Genomic DNA, 25,509 nt, shown 5'->3' with positions numbered 1-25,509 from the left:
TCTACAGTTTATCCAGGAACTGCGCACAATCACAATAATTAAAGGAAGAACTAGAATATAGGCCTAAATACAAAAAGTAAGCACAGACTGCAGATCTGTTAAGACTGTGCGGATGGTGTGCTTGCTGTCTTCCACGGGACTGTCACAAGTTGTTACATTGGCAGCAGGCCCCTTGAGCAACAATAGGCTCCGTTGAGGTAGACCTACTGCGCATGACAGTCTGCTGGACAGTTCCAGAGAGGGAAATTTAAAAACTGTTTTTGGGAAACAAGTGCAGCACAGTGAAAATACAGTAGGCTACACGGGGCTCATCGCCAGCTCAAATTTGCTGCAGATTATTCTAAACAGGTAAGATTGTCATTTTATTTCTCGGAATTACGAGAACGACTATCAGCAAATAGTTGTAGGCCTAAGACTTTGAGTGAGGGGATCATTTCAATTGGAGGACAATTGATATGTCAGTAAGGGTGGGAAACGCGGCGATATTTTGGGATTGCACATCAAGTATACATTTTTTAAGCAGTCAAGTTAATAAATAGCCTTGTGAACTGAAATTAAATAAAAAGCCATTATTGGCAAAATCAATCAATTGATTTACACCATCATTTTTACACCAAAAAGGTGTTGTTTTCTATGTTAATATTAAATTGTTATGTTTTTGCCATAAGAGGTGATATGATTGTCATTAGCTTATAACAGTAGGTCCCATCATTAACTGGTCATAATCTGATTCAGATTGTTTTCTATATACATTCATTGTAGCTTGTATGATTAAATAAATAATAGAAAATGCTAATATTTTATTTATCTAAATGCCAGTATAATACCATATATAATGAGTTGCTAAAACAAGGAAACAAAGGAATTCAAATTGTTGTTTCAGTTTTGAAAACAGAAATAGACCCAGGCCTAAATTCAATGAAAGCACTGTAGCCTAGATGTCTTACGCAGTTGCACTTTTCCCCTTGTTGCAGCATTATCAAACATCCCGGGAAATGATAGAAAGTAGAATTACGACCAGCATGTCAGGAATTCTCGAAAATTCAGGTCATCATCCCTCTCCACAAGACTACAGGTAAGACTGGATTTATAACATTCAGTTACTTTAAAGACAGCCTTTGAATGATTTTAACCAGACTAAATCCTAACCACCGATATAAGGTTTTTGATACATCTTGTATTTTGTCAAGTTGGCAACGCTTAAACACTGAAAATATGGTTCAAAATGTTCAGGCATAAGGATAATTCCAAGATGTATTTTCCAAAATATCCCTATATGTTTCATCTAAATGTAGATGGACAGCTCTTTCAGTGAAGGGAGGGGGCTTATGAAAAAGTGGAAAGAAAAAACAACAACCTTAGAATGAATGATTTTCAGTCTGAATGGATCTGTCAGAAACCATCAGCTCTGTTAACACTCCCGCTGTCGGCACACGGAGAGACTGAGCCTCTTGGCCCGCCGGCTCCGAGGGGGAGATGGGGCTCTCCGGGTGACTACTGCAGAGAAGTGGCTCCCAATTAGGAGGAGGTGGAGGGAATAAGAGGGGGAGCGGGGTGAGCTGCAGTGTTGAACGTGTGTGACTGGTGCTAGATGGGGGACACCATAGCCCAACATGCCTTGCCTCGCTGAACATCCACTTTATTGTGGGTTAAGTGTGTGGGAGGGAGGAGGGGTCTAGAGATGTTTGTGAGATTTTCAGACAAGCGTTAAGAATGGGACCTCCTTGCATAGTTCTCATTCGTTTAACACGTTAAGTATGAGTCATAGGCGAGGACTGTTTCCAATCGAGTTGAAATATTGTGTTCAAATCCCACTAATCGTTAAAGGGATGTTCATGTTTTACTCAAAACACAACCTAACATGATTTTTGTACCTCTTTCATTTGGAGAAAAAAAGGTCCAAAACACCTTACAAATCACGTCTGCATTTGATGCATCTCAATGTCATGTCTGCATTTGATGCATCTCAATGTCATGTCTGCATTTGATGCATCTCAATAACAACATTCAAAAGTAGATTGAACCACCATAAACGTCAGACGTCCTTGAGAGAGGGATACTTGTGTAATATGAGTTGGCTTGGTGTGCTTGTAAGGTGCTTTAGACCTTACTTTATTTCAGAAAGAATTACATACCTATGTAAATTAAACAAAATACATATCCCAATAACTGTATTGGGGATCCAACTACAGCTAAGGTAAGTGGAAAAATTCTGTGAAGTTGCATTGAGTTGAAACAATAAAAAAGCTTCTTAAATGTATAACCAGTCTTTAATGTATAACCACTCTTAAATGTATAACCACTCTTTAATGTATAACCACTCTTTAATGTATAACCACTCTTAAATGTATAACCACTCTTAAATGTATAACCACTCTTTAATGTATAACCACTCTTTAATGTATAACCACTCTTTAATGTATAACCACTCTTAAATGTATAACCACTCTTAAATGTATAACCACTCTTTAATGTATAACCACTCTTTAATGTATAACCACTCTTAAATGTATAGATAAACAGAGCTATTGAGGAAAGGACTGATCATCCAAGATATCCAAATTATATTTTCAAGCATCTTTGAGGCTTTACAGTGTTTGTTTACATTTACAATGTTTACAAACAGAATAAAACAAGCTTATATTTTGTATTCTGATGGGGTACAACAACTGAACTAAACTCATGAGGCATTTTTCTAAGTTATATTCTTCAAGAAACAATTGTTATTATTATTAATTTGTAAGCCAAAAAATTTATGTAGCAACTGCAGATTGCTCCTTTGAGGCCAAAATAATAATATTTTGGGCATATGCTTCCATTGGACCTAGTGCTCTCTAAAATGTGTTTCACCAATTTGGATTTAGCCTTAACTATATACATTTTTGGTGTGTTTTTTTCTGCTGGAGCGAGAGAGAGAGAGAGAGAGAGAGAGAGAGAGAGAGAGAGAGAGGGAAAGAGAGAGAATGTATGTGGCGGATGTACATGTGTCTTTGGGGGGGGGGGGTAGAGGAAGCTCATACTTCAAAGCTCAAGATGAAATAGGTGTTGTCTGTGGTGTACAGTTTCACAGGAGCTTCTGTCACTCTGCTTTGAAAGAGACGGTTATTCACAAGCCTTTACTGGCACACGCAGTCAAGGTGTCCAAAGCCCTGGTGAAATGATGTCATTTATTCAGGTGACAGGTTGAGTGAGCAGTGTGGCCTGACCTCCAACCCCTCACCCCCACCTTCCCCCAGGGCCTTGTCTACTGCCCTTCTGGAGGGAGGGAGGGGGCATTGAGGGGAGAGGCTGGAAAGGGACAGGGAAGCAGATGGCATCCTACTTGTCTCTTGTGTGAGAGCTGTCATTCCAACAGATTAATGCAGGGACTGTTTTTTTTTTTAAACGGCAAAGACAATCAAGGAAGGGTCTGGGGGGAAACAATAGAGCCACGTGCCACTGGGCAGATTTGTCGTTTGGGACACAATCACTTTTCAATAGACAAGGCCAACTGTTACAGAGCAACATGTGCCGCTCTCCCATGTTTTCAAATGATCTCATGCGCTGTGTACGTATGATTCAGCCAATGGTTAGAGGGAGATTGTGGTCACCTGACATAGGGGTAATTTTGCTTGCAGTTGGGGTTGGGGTCCTACGGTGTCCAGACCCACAAAGAAACTGAATAGTGAGTGTTGTCATAGCGACCCCAATGACTGAACTCTTCTACAGTAAGTGTGTGCAAAGACGACTGGAGAGGATTCAAGAGGATTCCTCTCTTTTCTTCCCGCAGAGCCCTACTTTTTTTTAAAGAAATAATGATAAAAAGCTGAGAGGCAGGCCCTTGCCCCGATTAAGCAGAAATGATACAGTAAATCCTAATTCATGTCATTGTACGCTGGTAAGGAAATTCATTTTAGACAAGGTTGTGGTTGTGTAGTTAATCTAGTGGGGGGTTTTTTGTACAGTATTTCCCAAAACTGGGGAAGTAAACATTAAAATGTCTAATGTTGATGAGGAAGTTCACAAGCAAATTTGAAGAGGGATTAATCATGTTGAGAATCTTGGCTAGTGTCCATAATGTTACTATTGCAGTAATTGCCTAATTAAATAGCACTCTATAATCTACTTGTGGTAAATCCCAGATAAAACGATACTCCTGAATAATGACTTGTTCTCACTTCTCCGCCTCCAGTATTGAATGTATTACTTTACAATAACTCGCTGTTCAGTCAGTGTATTTTATATTTGCCCTAGATATAACCAGACCTGGGTTCGAATACTATTTATAAAATGTTACTTTCTAATTTGTTTAAGAGTTTGCACTTTTGGGACTTTTGGTATTGGTTCCATCACAACAATGCTTTCAACTAGTATTTGAACCCAGGTCTGGATATAATGAACAGTTGTAATCTAGGCTGTGTATCTGAGTGGTTGTGTTGCTTGTGTCCCGCCTCTGCAGACTTCTGACCACAGACCCCTCCCAGCTCCGAGAGGAGGATCTCCCCGGGGACCTGCAGTCTTTGTCGTGGCTCACCTCTGTAGACGTTCCCCGGCTTCAGCAGATGGCCGATGGTCGCGGTGGTGGCGAAGGAGACTTCAACGGGCCTTCCCAGGGGCTGGGGGCCAGCCTGCTGGAGCAGCAGACAGGTTTATGTTCATATTTTTTTTATTTCACCTTTATTTAACCAGGTAGGCCAGTTGAGAACAAGTTCTCATTTACAACTGCAACCTGGTCAAGATAAAGCAAAACAGTGCAACACAAACAACACAGAGTTACACATGGGATAAACAAACGTACGGTCAATAACACAATAGAAAAATCTTTATACAGTTTGTGAAAATGTAGTAAGATTAGGGAGGTAAGGCAATAAATAGGCCATAGTGGCGAAATAATTAAAATGTATCAATTAACACTGGAGTGATAGATGTGCAGAATATGAATGTGCAAGTAGAGATACTGGGGTGCAAAGGACCAAAAAAATAAATAACAATACGGGGATGAGGTAGTTGGGTGGGCTATTTACAGATGGGCCGTGTACAGGTGCAATGATCGGTAAGCTGGTCTGATAGCTGATGCTTAAAGTTAGTGAGGGAGAAATAAGACTCCAGCTTCAGTGATTTTTGCAATTTGTTCCAGTCATTGGCAGCAGAGAACTGGAAGGAAAGGCGACCAAAAGAGGAGTTGGCTTTGGGGATGACCAGTGAAATATACCTGCTGGAGCGCGTGCTACGGGTGGGTGCTGCTATGGTGACCAGTGAGCTGAGATAAGGCGGGGCTTTACCTAGCAAAGACTTATAGATGACCTGGAGCCATTGGGTTTAGCGAATATGAAGCGAGGGTCAGCCAACGAGAGCATACAGGTCGCAGTGGTGGGTGGTATATGGGGCTTTGGTGACAAAACGGATGGCACTGTGATAGACTATATCCAATTTGCTGAGTAGCGTGTTGGAGGCTATTTTGTAAATGACATCGCTGAAGTCAAGGATTGGTAGGATAGTCAGTTTTACAAGGGTATGTTTGGCAGCATGATTGAAGGATGCTTTGTTGCGAAATAGGAAGCCGATTCTAGATTTAATTTTGGATTGGATATGCTTAATGTGAGTCTGGAAGGAGAGTTTACAGTCTAACCAGACACCTAGGTATTTGTAGCTGTTCACATATTCTAAGTCAGAACTGTCCTGAGTAGTGATGCTAGACGGGCGGGCGGGTGCAGCGAACGGTTGAGGAGCATGCATTTAGTTTTGCTTGCATTTAAGAGCAGTTGGAGGCCACGGAAGGAGCATTGTATGGCGTTGAAGCTCATCTGTAGGTTTGTTGACACAGTGTCCAAAGGGCCAGAAGAATACAGAATGGTGTCGTCTGCGTAGAGGTGGATCAGAGAATCACCAGCAGCGAGAGCGACATCATTGATGTAAACAGAGAAAAGAGTCGGCCTGAGAATTGAACCCTGTAGCACCCCCATAGAGACTTCCAGAGGACCGGACAACAGGTCCTCCGATTAGACACACTGAATGAACTCTATCTGAGAAATAGTTGGTGAACCAGGCGAGGCAGTCATTTGAGAAACCAAGGCTGTTGAGTCTGCCGATAAGAATGCGGTGATTGACAGAGTCGAAAGCCTTGGCCAGGTCGATGAAGACGGCTGCACAGTACTGTCTAATATCGATGGCATTTAAAATATCGTTTAGGACCTTGAGCGTGGCTGAGGTGCACCCATGACTAGCTCGGAAACCAGATTGCATAGCAGAGAAGGTACGGTGAGATTCTAAATGGTTGGTGATCTGTTTGTTAACTTGGCTTTTGAAGACTTTAGAAAGGCAGGGTAGGATAGATATAGGTCTGTAACTGTTTGGGTTTAGAGTGTCTCCCCCTTTGAAGAGAGGGATGACCGTGGCAACTTTCTTTAGGGATCTCAGACGATATGAAAGAGAGGTTGAACAGGCTAGTAATAGGGGTTGCAACAATTGCGGTGGATAATTTTAAAAAGAGAGGGTCCAGATTGTCTAGCCCGGCTGATTTGTAGGGGTCCAGATTTTGCAGCTCTTACAGAACATCAGCTATCTGAACTTGTGTGAAGGAGAAATGGGGGAGGCTTGGGCAAGTTGCTGTGGGGGGTGCAGAGCTGTTGACCGGGTTAGGGGTAGCCAGGTGGAAGCATAGCCAGCCGTAGAAAAATGCTTATTGAAATTCTCTATTATTGTAGATTTATCGGTGGTGACAGTGTTTCCTAGCCTTAGTGCAATGGGTCGCTTGGAGGAGGTGCACTTATTCTCCATGGACTTTACAGTGTCCCAGAACTTTTTGGAGTTTGTGCTACAGGATGCACATTTCTGTTTGAAAAAGCAAGTCTTTGCTTTCCTCACTGCCTCTGTGTATATTGGTTCCTAACTTCCCAGAAAATGTGCATATCATGGGGGCTATTCAATGCTAATGCAGTACGCCACATGATGTTTTTGTGCTGGTTAAGGGCAGTCAAGTCTGGAGAGAACCAAGGGCTATATCGGTTCTTAGTTCTAAATTTTTTTAATGGGGCATGCTTATTTAAGATGGAAAGCACTTTTAAAGAATAACCAGGCATCCTCTACTGACGGAATGAGGTCAATATCCTTCCAGGATACCTGGGCCAAGTTGATTAGAAAGGCCTGCTCGCTGAAGTTTTTTAGGGAGCGTTTGACAGTGATGAGGGGTGGTCGTTTGACCGCGGACCCATTACGGACGCAGACAATGAAGCGGTGATCTCTGAGATCCTGATTGAAGACAACAGAGGTGTATTTAGAGGGCAGGTTGGTCAGGATGATATCTATGAGGGTATCCCATATCCCAGTTTAGGTCACCTAACAGTACAAACTCTGAAGATAAATGGGGGGGAAATTAATTCACATATGGTGTCCAGGGCAGAGCTGGGGGCTGAGGTGTGGTCTATAACAAGTGGCAACAGTGATATTTCTAGAAAGGTGGATTTTTAAAAGTAGGTCTGTTTGGGCACAGACCTGGATAGCATGACAGAACTCTGCAGGCTATCTCTGCAGTAGATTACAACTCCCCTTTGGCAGTTCTATCTTGGCGGAAAATGTTGTAGTTGGTGATGGAAATTTCAGAATTTTACGTGGCCTTCCTAAACCAGGATTCAGACACGGCCAGGACATCAGGGTTGGCAGAGTGTGCTAAAGCAGTGAATAAAACAAACTTAGGGAGAAGGCTTCTGATGTTAACATGCTTGAAACCAAGGCTTTTACGGTTACAGAAGTCAACAAATGATAGTGCCTGGGGAATAGGAGTGGGACTGGGGGCTACAGGGCCTGGGTTGACCTCTACATCACCAGAGGAACAGAGGAGGAGTAGGAAATAGGGTAAGGCTATAAGAACTGGTCGTCTAGTGCGTTGGGGGACACAGAATAAAACGAGCAGATTTCTGGGCGTGGTAGAATAGATTCAGGGCATAATACAGACAATGGTATGGTAAGATGTGAGTACAGTGGAGGTAAATCTAGGCATTGAGTGACGATGATAGAGGTTTCGTCTCTGGAGGTACTAGTTAAGCCAGATGAGGTCTCCGCATTTGTGCGGGGTAGGACAAAAAAGCTATCTGAGACATGCTGAGCAGAACTGAGGGCTCTACAGTGAAATAAAACAATAAGAACTAGCCAAGACAGCAGTAGATAAGGCATAATGACATTAGTGAGAGGTATAAAGCAATCACAGGCGTTGATCAGGAGAGCTAAGACAACAACGAGTAAATGGCGATGAATGGGCAGAGCGGGTCAGTTAGGTACATACAGGACCTGAGTTCGAGGCTGGGGCCGACAGGTAAACAAAATGAGGTACCGTGTTATTGAAACAGTCCAGGGGACATCAGCTGTGTAGCCGACTGATCATAAGGTCAAAAGAGCAGCAATAGGTGAGTCAGGGTGCTGTTCGGTAGTCACTACTACGCTAGGCGAGCAGGGGACACAGTGTTCAGAAAAGCTAGCGGGCCGGGGCTAGTATTTCTTCGGCGACATCGTAACAGAATAGCCTGTTGAGACCACATCGGGTGATCATGTCGGCAGTCCAGTCGTGATGGATCGGCGGGGCTCCATGTCGACAATAAAGGGTCCAGGCCAATTGGCAAAGGAGGTGTTGTAGCCCTAGAATTAGCTGGTATATGGGCCTAGCTCAAAGCTAGTTGGTGCTTGCTTCGGGACAGAGGTGTTAGCTAACAGTAGCCACTCGTTTGCAGCTAGCTAGCTGCGATGATCCGGTATAATGATCCAGAGCGGCAGGAATCCAGTGATGTGGTAGAGAGAAGCAGTCTGATATGCTCTGGGTTGATATCATGCTGTGCAGACTGGCAGGTGTTGTCCGAACTAAGGCTGGCTGGTGACCGAGAAAAAGGTGAAGACCGCTAGCCGTGGCTAACAAAGACTAGTAGCTAGTTAGCTGGCTAGCTCCTGATGGAAGTTCCAGTTAAAAGGAATAAAAAAATAGCAGACCCGTACCACATTGGGTGAGGCGGGTTTCAGGAAAGTATATTTAGTTCGTAGATAGAAAGTGAGATTAAGATATATACGAAAAAGACTGGCTATTGACACGGGATAAGACAAAGACAAACACACACGTCCTGCTGCTATGCTATCTTGGATTCAAGGTGAGGCGCACACACACTCCACGTCGGTGGGGCAGCGCCATTTCAAATCCACACACATACGCTTTGATTGGATAGTTCAGGAGTACAGCTAGGCCCGGATGTTGAGGAGGACAAGTTAGCCAAAGCCATTACAGTTAAAAAAGCTATAACTGTCAACCTGGTTAATAAGACTTACAAGACAAATCAAATCGTTAAAGTATAAGGGGGTATAGACTCGGGCCTGTGCTAAATCTTGATAGGGCCATGGGCCCTATTTGAATACTTTGCAAATGCATCCTCCTTGAAGTACAATCACAGATCTGAATGGTTGGATTAGTGAAAGGAATTTATCCCATCACCTACATATCTACACTTACCTCAAGGAAACGAGGAAGAAAGGATTGTAACAGGGCCGATGTGTGGAGATTGATTGGAGACTGACCTGGATGTTGTACTTCTTCCTTCCTCACAGCTCAGATGAACAACATAACCATGGCAGGGGGACAGGGAGCCATGATCCACCTACAGAGCAACATGCAGCACAGCCCCCTGGGAATTAATGTCATCACCGCCCAAAGCGGAAGTGTAGGTTTTGCTTCCCGAACCAATTATTTATCAACACATTTTTAAAAAATCAGTGCTTATACTCTAGGACAATAAAGTATAGGAAAAACTTAATATACTAAACTTGTCCTCGGTCTACTCCACAGATGTCTCCATTCTCCATGAATGGACAGCCCTCCCCAGGGTACCAATGCCCTGCCTCTGTCTACCAACCTACACCCCAACAAGTGTTCACTCTGACCCAGACTAGCCAGCAGGTAACTACGTCATCCCTGCAACTGGGCTGTGGATACAGTGTGTTAATTAGAGATTAATTGTTACATACACTGAGTGTATAAAGCATTAGGAACACCTGCTTTTTGCATGACATAGACTGATCAGGTGAATCCCAGTGAAAATTATGATCCCTTATTGATGTCGCCTGTTAAATCCACTTCAATCAGTGTAAATGAAGGGAAGGAGACAGGTTAAATAATGATTTTTAAGCCTTGAGACAATTGAGACGTGGATTGTGTGTGTGTGCCATACAGAGGATGAATGGGCAAGGCGAAGTGCCTTTGAACGGGGTATGGTAGAAAGTGCCAGGCGCCCCGGTTTGAGTGTGTCAAGAACTGCAACACTGCTGGGTTCTTCACGCTCAACCGTTTCCCATGTGTATCAAGAATGGTCCAAAGGTCATCCAGACATCTTGACACAACTGTGGGAGGCATCGGAGTCAACATGGGCCAGCATCCCTGTGGAACGCTTTCAACACCTTGTAGAGTCCATGCCCCAACGAATTGAGTCTGTTCTGAGGAGGTGCAACTCAATATTAGGAAGCTGTGACTAATATTTTGTACACAGAATAGTTTGAGTATTTAGTGTTACTAAAATAGTTATAAGAGCTGTCCAGTGGATAACTAAGTTACAATGTAAACCTGTTAATATAGTAGTGTTACTAGAGTAATTACAGTGTTATTACATGGGTATAAGAGCAACGTAATGTAATTTGTTAGAGATTACTCTACCAGTTTACCGCCTGCTGCTGATTAAGGGTTTGATATTTAGATGCCATTCATTCAAACAACAAGAAATATGTTTTTGAAATAAGTTGAAAATAATACACAATACAGATTTTCTAGATTGTTCACTAATTTCTCATTGCCCTCTCTCCCTCTCAGTGTACTCCTGCTGGGCTCTATGGCAATGTCTCGTTCAACAACCAAAGCCTGTTCACACAGCCGCGCCTGGCTCCACAAAACCAGGACCTGCAGCCCAAGACTTTCCCCAAGCCCATCTACTCCTACAGGTGAGCTTCCCCCTGAGCCAAGTGGCATTATAATATTATTGTATTGCCTGAGTCGTGTTCATTAGGGCACACAATGGAAAAGGACAAATTCAGGTAGTCCTTTCCTGTTTCAGTCAGTTTTCTTCCCTTTGATGCCCAGTGAACACGAACCTGGTCTAATTATCAACAGTATGTGTAGCCTAATGCACTTATTGCCTCGCTACTTTGGTCCATCCTCAGCTGTTTGATCTCTATGGCTCTGAAGAACAGCAAGACAGGCAGTCTCCCTGTCAGCGAGATCTACACCTTCATGAAGGAACATTTCCCCTACTTTAAGGTATGACTCGATCGGATCCTCTCAGGTACGTGTGAAACTCATTCCACAGAGGGCTGAGTGTCTGCGGGTTTTCGCTCCTACCTTGTACTTGATTTATGAATTAAGGTCACTAATTAGTAAGGAACTCCCCACACCTGGTTGTCTAGGGTTTAATTGAAAGGAAAAAACAAAAAACTGCAGACACAAGGCACTCCATGGAATGAGATTGACACTCCAGCTCTAAGGGCTGGTTTCCCAGACTCGGATTAAGCCTACCGATGGACTAAAAAGCATGCTCAATAAAGAATCTCCATTGACTATGCTTTTTAGTCCAGGACTAGGCTTAATCTGGGCCTGAGAAACTGGCCTAATATTCAATAGGGATTGGGGAAGCAGATATTTTAGGTAAGCATTGTGCTAAGTCAGTCATTTAAATGTCTCCTTCCTCTTCCTGGGTTTTCATCCGCCTGAAGACAGCACCAGACGGATGGAAGAACTCAGTCCGACACAACCTGTCGCTAAACAAGTGCTTTGAGAAGGTGGAGAACAAGACGAGTGGGTCGTCTCGTAAGGGCTGCCTCTGGGCCCTGAACCCGGTCAAGATCGACAAGATGGAGGAGGAGATGCAGAAGTGGAAGCGTAAGGACCTCCCAGCCATCCGCCGCAGCATGGCCAACCCAGGTGAGAACACAGGACCAACTGAGGCCCATTCACACATAACCTGGGTCCTGTTCACCAGGCACAAAATGAAAGAAAAGGGAAGGAAACCAGGAGGGACAACCTTTTCCATTGCATAATGTTTAAAAACATTTTCCTTTGTGTACTAGAATGAACATAGCCCATCAATGAAGAACACTCACCACCACCAATTATGATGATTATGCCCATTCAGTTTTATATGTCAGTGTGGCAAGTGTCATGGCTACAGTTGGCTATGTTACAATTGATGACAACATTCTAATTCAAGAATAAACGAAAGAGGTTATCCATTTGTCACATTTGGTGGACTGCTATAAACAGGGCTGGATTAAGAAATCATAGTCACACCATCATTTTCGGTAAACAAATCTGTGCACCGAGATGCAATTGGATGCGTGGTAAATTTGATGTTAAAGAACAACAAGAACCCTTATAATAAAGCCATAATAACATCAATTTTAGCAAATGTATAAAACGCAAAAACATAAATACCTTATTTACATGACTATTCAGACCCTTTGCTATGAGATTTACATTAGAATTGAGCTCATGTAACGGATGTGAAACGGCTAGCTTAGTTAGCGCTGCGCGCTAAATAGCATTTCAATCGGTGACGTCACTTGCTCTGAGATCTTGAAGTAGTGGTTCCCCTTGCTCTGCAAGGGCTGCGGCTTTTGTGGAGTGATGGGTAACGATGCTTCGTGGGTGACTGTTGTTGATGTGTGCAGAGGGTCCCTGGTTCGCGCCCGGTTATGGGCGAGGGGACGGTCTAAAGTTATACTGTTACACGCAGGTGCATATTTTTTCCATTGATCATTCTTAAGATGTTTCTACGAATTGATTGGACTCCACCTGTGATAAATTCAATTGATTGGACATGATTTGGAAAGGCACAAACCTGTCTATTTAAGGTCCCACAGTTGACCGTGCATGTCAGAGCAAAAACCAAGCCATGAGGTCGAAGGAATTATCCTTTGAGCTCCGAGACAGGACTGAGTCGAGGCACAGATCTGGGGAAGGGTACAAAAAAATGTCTGCAGCATTGAAGGTCCCCAAGAACACAATGGTCTCCATCATTCTTAAACGGAAGAAGTTTGGAACCACAAGGACTCTTCCTATAGCTGGCCGACCCAGCCAAACTGAGCAATTGGGGGAGAAGGGCCTTGGTCAGGGAGGTGACCAAGAACCTGATGGTCACTCTGACAGAGCTCCAGAGTTCCTCTATGGAGATGGGAGAACCTTCTAGAAGGAAGCAGCACTCCACCAATCAGGCCTTTATGGTAGATTGGCCAGACGGAAGCCACTCCTCAGTAAAAGGCACACGCTTGGAGTTGACCAAAAAGGCACCTACTGTAAAGACTCTCAGACCATGAGAAACAAGATTCTCTGGTCTGATTCTTTGGCCTGAATGCCAAGCGTCACGTCTGGAGGAAAACTGGCACCATCCCTACGGTGATGCATGGTGGTGGCAGCATCATGCTGTGGGGATGTTTTTCAGTGGCAAGGACTGGGAGACTTGTCAGGATGGAGGGAAAGATAAATGGAGCAAATACAGAGATATCATTGATGAAAACTTGCTCCAGAGTGCTCAGGACCTCAGACTGGGGTGGGGGTTTACCTTCCAACAGGACAACAACCCTAAGCACACAGCCAAGACAAGGCAGGAGTGGCTTCGGGACAAGTCTCTGAATGTCCTTAAGTGGCCCAGCCAGAGCCCGGACTTGAACCCGATCGAACATCTCTGGAGAGACCTGAAAATAGCTTTGCAGCAACGCTCCCCATCCAACCTGACAGAGCTTGAGAGGATCTGCAGAAAAGAATGGGAGAAACTCCCCAAATACAGGTGTGCCAAGCGTCATACCCAAGAAGACTCGAAGCTGTAATAGTTGCCAAAGGTGCTTTAACAGAGTACTGAGTAAAGGGTCTGAATACTTATTTAAATGTAATATTTCAGTTTTAAAAACCTGTTTTTGCTTTGTCATGATGGGGCACTATATACTGAACAAAAATATAAACACAACATGTAAAGTGTTTCATGAGCTGAAATAAAAGATCCCATTCATTTTCCATACTCACAAAAAGCTTATTTCTCTACAATTTTGTACACACATTTGTTTACATCCCTGTTAGTGAGCATTTCTCATTTGCCAAGATAATCCATCCACCTGACAGGTGTAGCATATCAAGAAGCTGATTAAACAGAATGATCATTACACGGGTGCATCTTGTGCTTTGGACAATAAAACATCACTCTTAAATGTGCAGTGTTGTCACAAAACACAATGCCACAGATGTCTCAAGTTTTAAGGGAGCGTGCAATTGGCAACGTCGTTTAGAGAACTTGGCAGTACGACCAACCGGCTTCACAACCGCAGACCACATGTAACCACGCCAGCCCAGGACCTTCACATCCGGCTTGTTCACTTGCGGGATCGTTTGAGACCAGCCACCCGGAGAGCTGATGAAACTGAGAAGTATTTCTGCCTGTAATAAAGCCCTTTTTGTAGGGCTTTATTGCTTCTATTAGTTCTAAAGACAGATTAGTCTTCTCTTTTCAGCGGAAGGCATTGGCTTTCCAAACTGTATGTTTTTCCTGCAAAACAGACAGCAGCAACCAACCATAGAAATATAATCCATAGATGGCAGTTCCCATTTAAATCAGGACTGGCAGCCATTGCTAGTGTACCCAGGGTAAGAAGTTCCAAAACCCTTCTATGGATTATGTCTATGGCTACAAGGCAACAAGCTATATATTTGGCACGCATGCTGGCCAAATTGTGGCCTTCCCGACTGCAGGCAACCAGTAACTGCCAAAGTAAATGAAACACTTGAGTAAATGAGGGATACAAATAATAAAATGTGGGAGTGGGAAGCATTTTCCTGGCATGGTTTAGGTCTAGTTGTAGAATCGATGCCAAGGTGCAGCTCGTGTTGGCCTTTTAAGACACCATGTTGGTTTTTCCTTTATTTTGACATTTTACCTGTATTGTATGTGCTTGTGCTAAAATGTAATCCACTGTTATTTTTGAGAAACTATTGATCCTCTGTGGCTAAATGATGCTCTCTGGTGCATCTTGAACATTGAGAGCGGGCTCCTGTAGTTGGATAAACAAATGCAATTATTATTTTTCTTTTGCCTCTTGTGCCCAGCCCCCGACTCACATAATTGACCAGTCACATCAATTTATTATGCAGTTCATTTTTTATTAATCAGTTACCCAATCAAGGCATGTACCCCCCCCTACCTCCTCTCCTTCCCCCATCTGACAACTGACAATTAGCAGAGCAGCAGCAGGGAGCAGCAGGCTGTCTACTCTCATTGAGAGCGGGCTCCTGAATCCTCCTCTGGTTGGCGGTTGTAGTAAAATAATAAAATATATATTACATATATATATGGTAAATATAATCTATACTGTATATATTTACTTTTTTTTTTTTTTTTTCAATAGCTGCCTCTTGGGCCCTGGTATGCCGGCCCTTGTGATAAGCAGCATCACAGAGAAAGAATCTGCTTTGTTTTTTAAATTTTAAAGGGAGTCATCAGTCGCTGAACTGGTCTGCTCCCTCTTTCCCTGTCAGATGAGTTGGACAGGTTGATCACGGACCGGCCGGAGAGTTGCAGACGGAAGCCCATGGACCCCGGGATGACCCGTCTGCCTATCTGTCCATCTGGCCTATCCCTGCCTGTCCCGGGCCAGATGCAACCCCAGCCCATGGTCACCCTGTCTCTGCAGTGCCTGCCCATGCACCAGCACCACCAGCTCCATGCCCAGGCCAGGCTGGCCCCGGTGTCCCCCCCCCCTGCCCAAACGCCCCCCCTGCACACCGTTCCTGACCTCTCCAACAGCCTCCTCGCTACCCAGCATCCCGGCAAGCAGCCGCACGAGTTCTACAGTCTCCATGGTGAGGTCAACGCAGAGGTGGACACACTGGACACCAGCATCATGGACTTCGCCCTACAAGGTGGGCAGCTTTTGTACTAGTCACAACAACATTATATACCGTCTTAAAACTCCAGTGCAATCAAAAATGTGATTTCCTGTGATTTATATACATTTCCACACTGTGAGGTTGGAATAATATTTTGATTTTCTTCTATTATAATGCCCTTTTAGTGTAAGACTCGTTTGAAAAGACCACCTGAAAACCAGATGTTTTGGCCTGCCTGACATCACCAGGCAGTAAATTGGTTAATAGAACAACCTGAGTTCCAAACCTCTGCCAATAAAATTGCTCTTGCCAAAAAAAACTATTTGTTTCTTTTTCACCATTGGGCCTTTAACAATCTGCATACCAACGTGACTTTGCACGGCAGTTGGGCCATTTTCTTGGCTTTCAGAAGCAGTGATGACCAGTGACGTGACACAATTACCTCCTTCCCCAGGTAACCTGTGGGAGATGAAAGACGACAGCTTTAACCTGGAGGCTTTGGGCACCTTCAGTAACTCTCCCCTGCGTTTGTCTGACTGTGACATCGGCACCATGACGGGCAGCCTCCCTCCAGTCTACAGCGGGGGCAGTATGCCCTTCTCAGACCTACAGGTGACGGGCATGTACACCTCCTACGCCGCCCTGGACACCCTCTCCTCCCAATACATGGGCACGCCAGGCAACAGCAAGCCCATCACTGCCCTGCTTTAATGAAAACATCCCCTGCACCACAAGGGAAACCACAAGGGGAGAGCTGCAACGAGGCATCACCAACAATACAAACACTTTTTTTATTTGTTGCTGTGGCTCTACTTGTCAATCACACTCCTGGCACCAAAAAGCCCCCAACATCCTCCACTGAAAAGCCTGAATCCTCATTGCTTTTCTCCATCCCCGATGACAGAGCAACTTGTGTTGCCATACCTAAGCCACTACTTCAGATGAGAGAAAGAAGTCTGCTCGGAGGGTGATTTGATCAAAGTCATTGCTTTTTTACCTGTGTGGTTTTACAATGGGAGTAACCAATGAGGAAAACTGAAATTCGGGAGGAAATTGACTAAAATATAGTGATGTCTCCCTTGGTGGGGGGGGGGGGACGACGACTTTGCCAAGCAAAGACCCCAGAGCTGTCCTACACTGTTCGTACACAAACCTAGCAGGCAACAGGAACCATCTCTGCCAGTTTTGTACAATGTTGACTTCCCTGTGTTTGTAAGCCTTACCATGGCACTGTTAGTTCCCTGTTATTTAGCTATTGTGTGTATTGTGCTAGGCAGTATTACTGTGATGTTTTATTTATTAAATGGCAGCTGGAGAAGGGGAGGAATTTATCGAACACCGTTTACTGTATATTTGTGTTTTAAATCCCTGTGATCTCCACTGAAAAGCTTGTTTCTTAAACAGTATTTATCCATACATTCCAAAACCTGTCTAATAATAGCATTTGTAGACCATTTGACAAATTTCAGCATTTGAAAATATGCTCAAATCTGTCAAAGTCCAAATTCATAATATTCATTGAATTATTCACAACTTTTGGGAGGATGTCAGGCTACATGTACTGTTAAATCACAATGGATAAATAAAAAGTTATTTGCTGAAAACAGATTCATTCCATTTATTTACAGATACTATACATTACTCGAATAAGGGGTAAGTACATGGCAGATATTTTACATATATTATTGACAATTTCAAATGGATATCTGGTATTTTGATGAAGGCAACAGCAGCAGAATGGCTTGGGGACCCATTATACCCTTCTCTGCCCCTGTTCACCTGCGTTTAAGCAACAATCAGCATTATATTAAAAACAATGAAAACACATATCACAGACAGTCATATCAATGTCAATTTGTTCCAAATCATTACTATACAAATACTACGGGTGTGAATTTATCCACCTGCATTTATATAGGATTATTCACTCAGACTCCAGCATACACCATCACTGACAACAAAAAAACACAAATGAAATGACTCAGGTGTATTTGTTATTCAGTCAAAAAAACAATAATACAAAGAAAGAAATTCAAGGGCACACAAATAAACACTGGTTAATAAAAACTAAAAAATATGACCTGACTTTCAAATTGTACAGGTTAGTCTTAAGGGCAATACTGACATATCCCATTTTGAGGGGAAAAAAATAAAATTTTCCTACTAGACCATTGTCACTGAAATGATTCTGTAAATTAAACAAATTAAAATTAATTTCATTTAATGTAATTTAATGTCACTGAAATTAGTCTTTTTTGGGGTCAGTATCTTATCTTTATTTAAACTAGCAAGTCAGTTAAGAACAAATTCTTATTTTCAATGACGGCCTAGGAACATACTGAAGTAAAGGTTACACATCACCCAACCACCAGACAGGCTTGTGTATTGTCTTTGCACTGGCACATAAAAAATAAAGTATTTTACATGGTACACAAATGAGGGCTCTGTTCGGCCCCTGGCTGGCGTACATTCAAAGGTCGGCACACATTCTCCCAGATATGAACAGAATGATCAACACACCAGAGCAGAAACCCTGGTCAACCCCGTTGTAAAATGCCAGTGTACAGCATTAGCAATGAGAAGCTTGATAGAATACTGATAAAAAGGCACACGGTCCAATCCATTCAATTCATGTTTTCAAATCCTATTGATGAAGTGAATCAGAAATGCTAAAGAGTAGTGGTGGTTCCCTCTGATCATAGCAATGTTAAAACTACATGAAACCAGACCCGAGTTCAAATACTTCGACCATTTACTTTAACCTACCTGTCGTGTCAGGTGGGCGGGGGGGGGGGGGGTTGTACTTTTGATAATTAGGTGTGATTAATGAAAATGGTTTACTCTTAAAAAATTGTTTTCAATTATTATTATTCCACTGGAACCTGTAGTGCCAAAACCGTAAAAGCTACCAACACCAAAATCAGCCCTTTCCCAATGCATTTCAATGGCCATAGACTAGAATGGTAAAAATGTAGCCTATAACTAGTCTTATACCGTTTAAGCTAGAAACACATTTCAAACTTAAAAATATGTAGACCAGTCTGGAATAGGTTGCTTGTTCACAGCTTTTTGATAACTTTTATACTTTTTAAATGTGCATAAAAGCTCCATATGCTTGATTTGGAAGTATTTGGATTCACCACTGCTCTTGAACCGCTAAAGCTACAATACCACACCAATGTTGCCATGTACAGCGCATTCAGAAAGAATTCAGAACCCAAGACTTTTTCCACATTTTGTTACGTTAGTCTTATTCTAATATGTATTAAATAAATCTACACACAATACCCCATAATGAAAAAGCGAAAACAGGTTTTTAGACATTTTTGAAAATGTATATAAAAACACCTTATTTACGTAAGTATTCAGACCCTTTGCTATGAGACCCAACATTGAGCTCAGGTACATCCTGTTTCCATTGATCATGCTTGAGATGTTTCTACAACTTGGGAGTCCACCTGTGGTAAATTCAATTGATTGGACATGATTTGGAAATGCACACCTGTCTATTTAAAAAGGTCTCACAGTTGACAGTGCAGGTCAGAGCAAAAACCAAACCATGAGGTCAAAGGAATTGTCCCTTGAGCTCCAAGACAGGATTGTGTCGAAGCACAGATCTGGGAAAGGGTACCAAAACATTTCTGCAGCATTGAAGGTCCCCAAGAACACGGAGGCCATCATTCTTAAACGGAAGAAGTTTGGAACCACCAAGACTCTTCCTACAGCTGGCCGCCCGGCCAAACTGAGCAATCAGGGGAGAAAGGCCTTGGTCAGGGAGGTGACCCAAGAGTCACTGACAGAGCTCCAGAGTTCCCCTGTGGAGATGGGAGAACCTTCCAGAAGGGCCACCATCTCTGCAGCTCTCCACCAATCAGGCCTTTATGGTAGAGTGGCCAGACGGAAGCCACTCCTCAGCACAAGGCAAATGACAGCCTGCTTGGAGTTTGCCAAAAGGCACCTAAAGGATGAAACCAAGATTGAACTCTTTGGCCTGAATGCCAAATGTGACGTCTGGAAGAAACCTGACACCATCCCTACGGTAAAGCATGGTGGTGGCAGCATCATGCCGTGAGGATGTTTTTCAGTGGCAGGGACTGGGAGACTAGTCAGGATCGAGGGAAAGATGAACGAAGCAAAGTACAGAGAGATCATTGATGAAGTCCTGAGCACTCTGGAGCAGGTTCTCAGACTGGGGTGAAGGTTCCAACAGGGCAAAGACCCTAAGCATATAGCAAAGACAACGCAGGAGTGGCTTCGGGACAAGTCTCTGGATGTCCTTGAGTGGCCCAGCCAGAGCCCGGACTTGAACCCGATCAAACATCTCTGGAGAGATCTGAAAATAGCTGTGCAGCGACGCTCCCAATCCAACCTGACAGAGCTTGAGATGATCTGCAGAGAAGAATGGGAGAAATCCCAAAATACTGGTGTGCCAAGCTTGTAGCGTTTATTTTTGTATAAATTTAGAAAAAAATCCCCAAATCTGTTTTTGCTTTGTCATTATGGGGTAGTGTGTGCAGATTGATGAGGGGGAAAAACAAATGAATCCATTTTAGAATAAGGCTGTAACGTAACAAAATGTGGAAAAAGTCAAGGGGTCTGAATACTTACCGAAACCCCCGGGCGATTTTATTTGGCACCCCAAGCTGAAGATTTAAAAAAATATATTTCATTTGTTGAACATATAAGACTAAAATCGCTAGGAAATCAGCTAAAAGGGATTTTAATTTAGGGAATCTGTTCCCAAGTATTCCCACGCATAAATAGAGAGGCATAAGTGATCGTATCCCAATGAAATCAAGGTTTAAAATTATGTCAAATACTATATATGTTTTGGATTCTTGCGGTCAATTTGCAGTGTACAAATGATTTATAACTATGTTCCGGCCCCCCGACCATCTGAGGAAAGAAAAATAAATCTACCCAAAGCAGGGACCCTTGATCTAGTGCATGTGTAGTGTATAGTGCTGCATGGTTATAGCGTATGAGCAGCCCAAACTAGCCCGAACCCTGAGAATTAGACACGTTTTGGCTTCTTTGGCGTCTTAGCTTTATTGTCTCAACTCAACAATAGAAAGTAGGCGGCACCGAAAGGGGAGATAGTGCATGTGTCCCCCTGCCCTGGGTCTACATCCCACAGACCTACTTATCTATTCTCTCCCCTATGCTAGAACTTCAGGGATTTCCTGTGTAAGGCATTGGGCAGCTCAGCCTCAGATCTGGATTTTAACTGGGCGCGGTGCCGTCCATCGTGGCCAGCAGGTGGGAGATCTTGGCCCTCTGGGATGGAGTGATGGACTGGCTCATGTGGATGATGCAGTCCATGGTCACCTCAGGGTTGGCCTGCACAATGCTGGGATAACACACACAGTAGGTACATAGGATTATATGCAGACAGTACTTTCAAGTGTAGCAATGTGTGTGTGTGTGTGTACCTGCGGATGTGTTTCAAGGCGTGGTCCCTCTTCAGGTACTTGATGTTCTCTCTGATGGCGGATCGTGTGCCGTCCTCTTTGGCCAAATGCTTCTCCAGCCACTCCACCACCGCTTTGTTATTGTCCCAAAGGTACGCCTGGAAATTAAGCACAGAACCGAACTCTAAAAACACTTCTACACACCATGGATTGTAATAGATTGTGTTACCAGTGGGATTCGAACCTGGGTCCCCCACGCAGTAACCCAACATCTTAAACACTGGACCAAAAATAACTAAAATGTTCCGAGGGTGACAATTGGGATTACATGTTTCAGACAGGGGTACTCCATTACAATAGGATAGCCTTGCTTGTATCACATGAACAGAGCAATTACGTTGTGACATCCATACCTGGACCGTGCCCTCGGTCTCCACAAACCAGCGGCGCAGCATGGACTGGATGTGTCCGTCACTCAGCTCTGGGTTGGCCTGCAGGACCTCGCACTTCACCACGCCCTCCAGCAGGAGGCGCCGCAGACGCCAGTAGAAGAAGCTCCGCACATTCTTCCAGTCCAGGATGTCCTGCATGTGACCACCAGGTTACATAGACCATAGAGTGAGGGACACTAATGCCCCATGGCAGGTGTGGAGAATGGGACCAGGCATCACATATTCATCTCCTGTCTGCCCATTGAGGTCTCATTGAACTTTATTTTGCTTTCCAGGGTTTGTTCTGCCACCTTCCATTGTTTGATTGACTATCACAACTGGGGGTTGGAACCAGTTCAGGGAACAGAACCAAAAACCGGAAAATATCGGAATCCTTCAAGGAACAGAATCAGAACGAAAGTGATCTACACTGTTCTGGAACAGAACTGTCATTTTAAAAGAATAGCAACCGGTTAATAAAGTTATTTTATGTTCTGGCGTTTTTATCAGTACCAAAAAAATGCAACAAAACACCTATGCAAAGCCCTCACGCTGTGCCTCAGAAATGTATTCCACTGTCTGCCTGCCAGATGTGGCTACCTGCCCCTCCCCCTCCGAAGCATAGGCTACTGTAGTCTATCGACATTACAAACGTGATTCAGAAATTAGGGAGAGAGATTTTTTAATTAGAGAAGAATGGATTAACTTTTTCTATACTAGTTAAGGTTACTAAAGTTATCACATTCCACATTGGATTTATTAACTTTAAAAAAAGGTTAGGCAGCTAGCTCTGGTCCAACGCTAAGCCAACTCTTGGAAGTTCAAGGACATTCAAAGTTCCTTCATAAAAGCCGCTCTTCTGTTGGTATAATTTTGTGTAACTAATTCAGATAATGCATGTCATAACAAGATGCTCAGAGCCTCAAGCCAAGCCTCCTCCACCATCTCTCACTTCCCACCTGCAAAATTTCAGTCGCATCTCGCTATAGTTGCATGTAAACAACTATAGCTTGCCCACTCCATAGCAAGCTGCTCTATCCGCACTGATTGGTGAAGTAATTTTATGTTGAGCTAAATGTTTAAAAAAATAACAGACAGGAACGATATAAACCATAACTTTTCTTGTTTTCAAACTGGTTCAGAACTTTATTTTGCTAGTCGGAACAGTGGAAAGGAATTTAAATGTGGGTTCCATTCATTTAATTTTTGGGGATTCCAACCCCAATTATAACACAAAGTGTTGTTGTAAAACACAAAAAGGGAGGATTGTTTTTTACCGTGATGGCACCCTTCTCGTGCATTCTACCAGGGGTGTCGTGGAGGTCCACAAACTGCACTGCCACTTGGTGGTAGATGGGCAGCAGGAACTCCTCTCTGGCCCTCAGCTTGGCTTCCAGGTCCTTCCGCTGTTTGTCTGTCAGCTCCGGTGTACCTGGCCAGTCAAAAGGATTTATTAACCAATGTCTCCTCCCTGTTCATTAGGACACAGAATTAAAGAGGTTTAAAAACATCTTGCAATAAAAAGCGGAAAATGTGCATTTCTTATTGGCCAAGTCCAGGATGTCTTTCCCCGTTTCAGTCCCTGTTCAATAGGACACCGAATTAAAGATGTTTAAAAACATTTTGCAATGGAAAGCAGAAAATTAGCATTAGCAAGTCTTGCCCTGTTTCCTTTCGTTTGGTGCCTAATGAACACGACCCCGCTGTTTTCTGAATGGTTGTCGAACCCCTGTGACTCTAGCACTGGTGGAAAATGTACCCACAGTAAAAGTAAAGATAGCTTCCTTTGACTCAAGTAAAAGTCACCCAGTAAAATACTACTTGAGGAAAAGTCTAAAAGTATTTGATTTTAAATATATCAAAAGTCACATTCCTTATGTTAAGCAAACCAGCTGCCACAATTCACTTGTTTTTAAAATTGACGAATAACCAGGGCACACTCCAACACTCAGACATAATGTCCAAATGGAAAATGTGTGTTTAATGAGTCCGCCAGATCAGAGTTAGTAGTTATGACATGGGATGTTCTGTTGATAAGTGTGGGAATTGGCCAATTTTCCTGTCCTGCTAAGCATTCGAAACGTAACAAGTACTATTGGTTTCATGGAAAATGTACGGAGTAAAAAGTATATTATTTTCTAAAGGATTGTAGTGGATTAGAAGTCAAAAATATGAATAGTAAAGTACAGATACCAACAACAACAAAAAACTTAAAAGTACTTTTACTTAAGTAATTTACACCACTGGACTCTAGACATGGAAAAACCGAACAGTCATTCTGAAAAGTACTTTCTCTCATGGCTAACAACCAGGACATTTGAAAAAAGTCTCCCGTTTAGCATGTCTCCCGTGATGCATCACAGACAGATGTGCTGACTTTACAACTGCGTCCGAGTTTTGAATGACCCCCCCCTTTTGTTCCAAGTTGGCTGAACACCTAGCTAGCCAGTAACTAGCCAGACACAGATGAAAGGGGAAACATATAAGTATCTTTGCCATAGATGAATAGGATCAACTTTAAATTAGATTTGCTGATACCCTACATTCCGAATTTTGGCACCAGTAGAGTAGCTATCTAGCTATATAAACCATGCCACTCTGCAAACACATCTTCTCCGATTTTGGTTACAAGGTGGCACTTATTTAAATTAGGCAAGAGAATATCATGTTATCATCGGTGTATTAAAATGAGAGTTAATGTCACCCTATCCCCTTAATAATCCTGCCTCCTGAATCCAAGTGTTTGACATGGGGGAGGGGACCAGTAACTTTATGATCACACTTTATCAATGTAGAAGCAACAGACACTTTTCATATTTTGATCTGGTTTCCTTCAAATATCATAACTTCACAAACACGATTGACTGTTCATGACCTGTCGTGGAAGATTCAGAATTTGTTGGTAACATATGTAAGATGTTTTATATTCATCAAATGTGTGTAAGTTACTTATCATCAGAATGGTATTTTTGTATAATACTGTGGCGAGGTTGCAGTTATCTGTTCTATGTCAAGACTAAGTTGCATGGGCCGCTGAGAGGGGAGAGGTCAAAGTGTCATCATGTGTAAACATATCTTTTACTCCCTACCTTTCCCAGTGGGGAAAGGAGGGTGGCAGTGTCTGGAATCATTCTATGCTCCCTCTAATGTTGTTTCTATCTTAACCTATAGCCTTATTCTCCTCTCTGTGAGTTTGTCCAGGAGTTTGTATTTAGAGTTGGTTGTATCTAAATTACAATTTGATATATGCCTGTTGATATGGAGGATTGGTTTATGGTTCTGAGTTTGAGAGAGGAGACAAAGCTGAACAATGAATTATGCCGATGCTGTTTTATCCTGTGTATCTTTGCTATAAAGGATCCCATTTTGTCGTTGTGGGGGACTCTCAACTTTTCATTAGAGATACTGAACTGTTGAAAGTCAAAATGCTATAGAGCTTATATAATTAAAGATGGACTTTTATAACTAACTCTGACTTGTGTGTGTGGTTTGCTCCCATGATTTGGTAAATAGAGGAAATTTCCACGACAGACCTTTAGATTATTATAATATTTTTTACAATGCTAACTAAAAAGAAAACACGATGCCTATCGTACATATGGGTGGAACGACAGGTACTGTTGTAAGAGTTTACCAGGCTGTTTACCAAGCTGTTCAGCCAGACCGGCGTAGACCGAGTCGATCCGGCGCATGGTTTTCAACAGGTCCTTCCTGCGATACTTGATCTCCACAGTGCCCTCTGCCTCTAGCACACCACCCCTTGACAGGGAGAGGGGAGGGGGAGAGTGGTGGAGATGAGACAACA

The 25,509-nt window shown here is 43.1% G+C and overlaps 2 protein-coding genes across 2 annotated transcripts in view; one reads left to right on the top strand and one right to left on the bottom strand.

Annotated features, from left to right (window-relative positions):
- The first annotated feature begins 988 nt into the window (after nt 1-988).
- LOC115139764 (forkhead box protein N4-like) lies at nt 989-17,450 on the top strand. The gene is made up of 9 exons (XM_029677514.2): nt 989-1,075; nt 4,439-4,626; nt 9,559-9,671; nt 9,797-9,907; nt 10,811-10,938; nt 11,158-11,254; nt 11,707-11,914; nt 15,512-15,895; nt 16,317-17,450. Exons 1-9 carry the CDS (start codon nt 996-998, stop codon nt 16,571-16,573), a joined length of 1,566 nt encoding a protein of 521 aa, XP_029533374.2. The 5' UTR covers nt 989-995; the 3' UTR covers nt 16,574-17,450.
- Nucleotides 17,451-17,464: 14 nt separating this feature from the next.
- Nucleotides 17,465-25,509, bottom strand: part of LOC115139760 (acetyl-CoA carboxylase-like) — a 47,288-nt gene continuing 39,243 nt past the window's right edge. The window contains 5 exon segments of the mRNA XM_029677504.2: nt 17,465-21,212; nt 21,295-21,431; nt 21,687-21,857; nt 22,982-23,136; nt 25,339-25,463. Coding sequence (XP_029533364.2) covers nt 21,086-21,212; nt 21,295-21,431; nt 21,687-21,857; nt 22,982-23,136; nt 25,339-25,463 — 715 coding nt within the window. The 3' untranslated portion in view covers nt 17,465-21,085.

Source organism: Oncorhynchus nerka, linkage group LG13 (assembly GCF_034236695.1).
Source record: "Oncorhynchus nerka isolate Pitt River linkage group LG13, Oner_Uvic_2.0, whole genome shotgun sequence".
NCBI classification, from domain to species: domain Eukaryota; kingdom Metazoa; phylum Chordata; class Actinopteri; order Salmoniformes; family Salmonidae; genus Oncorhynchus; species Oncorhynchus nerka.
Note: the sequence above shows the minus strand (reverse complement) of the source record. Positions and strands in the feature narration are given on the sequence as shown.

Coding starts and splice junctions, on each gene's coding strand:
- LOC115139764 (XM_029677514.2), top strand. CDS start 996: ATGATAGAAAGTAGAATTACGACCAGCATGTCAGGAATTCTCGAAAAT. Junction 4,627..9,558: donor CCTGCTGGAGCAGCAGACAG/GTTTATGTTCAT, acceptor CCTTCCTCACAG/CTCAGATGAACAACATAACC. Junction 11,255..11,706: donor AACATTTCCCCTACTTTAAG/GTATGACTCGAT, acceptor ATCCGCCTGAAG/ACAGCACCAGACGGATGGAA.